We start from the raw sequence: 2500 nt of genomic DNA on the forward strand, positions 1-2500 counted from the left end.
AGAGTGTAGTGAAATGTAATTTCCTAATCTTCATGTTAGTTCTTGACCTGTTTCTTTCTTTATTAATATTTTTATGATGAAAATCATGAAAAATATTATTCATGCATGGAACTTATAGGAGTTAATATATATATATATATATATATATATATATATATATATATGTGTGTGTGTGTGTGTGTGTGTGTGTGTGTGTGTGTGTGTGTGTGTGTGTGTATGCGCGCATGTTATTCAATAAAATTAACGGAAATAGTAAAAAGAAAAAAAAAAGTGCTAGACTGACTTCTTCAATGGGCAATTTATCCAAGAACTTTGGGTTTCTAAATATACTTTATGCAGATACAGAGTGATTGATGAATTAACGAACATGCATGTACGTGTACTTGTATGCGTGTGTTGGTGGAAAAGCTGATGATGGTTTCGACCTCCAATTTGTGCCATTTCCTTTGCGTCTGATTCATTTCCGGTAAGTACCAATACCATAACGGGGTAAAGTAAGGTCTTTAATAACGCAACAGTGTTTATTGATCACTTACATTTAACAGAAGCAGCAAAATGTTATAACAATAATGAATGTGTATATGCCACTAAAAACTCCTATTTAGAAGGAGCGTCATATAACTGCGAGGGAGAACCTTGGCTCGACCCCTGACCGGACTGGCCGTATCCCCGATTCCCTCCTGAAGGATACTGCGCCTCTCCCTCGAAGGTGACGGTGGGATGGTAACCGGAGGCGTCCACGTAGTACTCGACCAGAAGACGTCGACCGTCGGGCAGCTGGACGTAGTAACTGTTAGGGATAAACAGTGCTCTCGTCATACTTCATTTATTTAAAAATGTATATCGTGAGGTCGTATTAACACCAGATATAAGAAAGGTATTCGTAAAAGAAAAGGAGTTTATAACTCACCTTCCCTGAGTGTTAGCGTCTTCTCTCTGCTCTTTGTGGCCGTAAAAGTTCCCTGAAGGCTCATGGTTCACGTCCCACTGGAAGGCGTACTGGGCGGGCACGGAGGGGTACTGTGCCCCTCCCGCCCCGGTCGGGAACTGGGATCCCTGACCTCCTGGCGCCTGGTAGTTGTATCCTTCTTGGGGAATCGCCGACGCCACAGCCACCAAAAGGGCAAACACAGCGGATACCTGTTGTAATATTCAACAGATGAAACGCGACTAAAAACAAACAATATCTGTTTATGATTCAGCTTCTCTTTTCGGGCTCATTCCTTACCTTCATTTTGCTTCCTTAGAGAGAGCGAAGAGAACTGGCGGCTGGACGTGGAAGCTCGCCTTTATATGTCGCTGAAACTGGAGTGAATGTCTCTTCGTGTTCCTTCCACGCATATATTTCACACATTTATTCGCTTTTATTCGCTCATAAAATGTTTAGATTTTAGGCATAAGTGCAGGATATGTAGAAAAGTGCCCTGTTTTATCGGCCTAACAGATGGATAACATCCCTTTAGAAGCGATTCATACGATCAGTCAGGCTAACAGATAGACTCAGGGAAGTCCAGGAAGTCCATAACGTATTATACTATTTTCTTCAATATTTATTCTCACTCTTTCAAATTACATGTAATTCATAAGAAAGCTAGATGATAGATGAAGTTTTTCATATATGAATTGCTGAATTCGCATACTTCAGTTAATCAAAATGCAATATCAAAACTCATGTCAAAATGTCTAAATTCATGTGGCTCCGTTTTGCGTCCAGTCAGTGCACCCTTTTCTACTACTAAAAATATATACTCACTGCTCTTGCTACATCTGCATCTCCTGCATTGCAAATTGTTAATTCTTAAGAATTATCAATTTGTAATACAGGAGAGCCAAAGTTGCTTCCAACTTTGACGGAATTATCCACAGTAAAAGTGTTGCTTTTAAATGAGGATAAGGGAAAGGTTTCGATCCTCTTTATAGCCTGTGAAATCTCGTTCATAAGGATACTGTTTTTGTCCAATTTCATATAAAAATACCAATACACGACAATCACCGTCATTTTCAATGTCACTGTCACGTGGTCATCAGCATCAGTGGCAAAACTAACTGCATTTCAGAGACATATTTTTGTTCTCATTAAGATAATACACAGAATCAATATATTGCTAATGAGGACATCAGAAAATCAGAAAAATTCCTAATGGTACAGAAATTGACTGTGTGACTGCGATGATTATGGTAATAAAATAGCATTAATAATGCTAATTATAATAATGATAAAAAAACGAAATTCACGACAGTAGCAATGATAGCAAATCATGGAGTAACCCTGATGATGGTCACAACTGTTGTTAGTACTCTTTACTCTGTATTCTTAATTATCAATAAATATTAGCTACGCACTGGCCACTCTTAAGCATCAACTCGCGGCTCATTAGGTGTGTTAATCTACGAACTAATATGGGATCAACTTTGGCATTTTACTGACAATTGATGATTGGTTTGTCCTTCTCTCTATGTATATATCTTTCTATGTATGTGTGCAAATGCATATATGTAT

At 38.5% G+C, this 2500-nt stretch overlaps 1 protein-coding gene across 1 annotated transcript; it reads right to left on the reverse strand.

Moving 5' to 3' along the window:
* Window positions 1-597: 597 nt before the first annotated feature.
* Window positions 598-1234, reverse strand: LOC113817179 (pro-resilin-like). The gene is made up of 3 exons (XM_027369191.2): window positions 1229-1234; window positions 911-1140; window positions 598-790 (listed from the first exon to the last, which is right to left on the reverse strand). The coding sequence occupies exons 1-3, from the start codon at window positions 1232-1234 to the stop codon at window positions 598-600; spliced, it is 429 nt and encodes a 142-aa protein (XP_027224992.2).
* Between the last annotated feature and the right edge of the window lie 1266 nt (window positions 1235-2500).

Source organism: Penaeus vannamei, chromosome 20 (assembly GCF_042767895.1).
Source record: "Penaeus vannamei isolate JL-2024 chromosome 20, ASM4276789v1, whole genome shotgun sequence".
Classification (NCBI taxonomy): domain Eukaryota; kingdom Metazoa; phylum Arthropoda; class Malacostraca; order Decapoda; family Penaeidae; genus Penaeus; species Penaeus vannamei.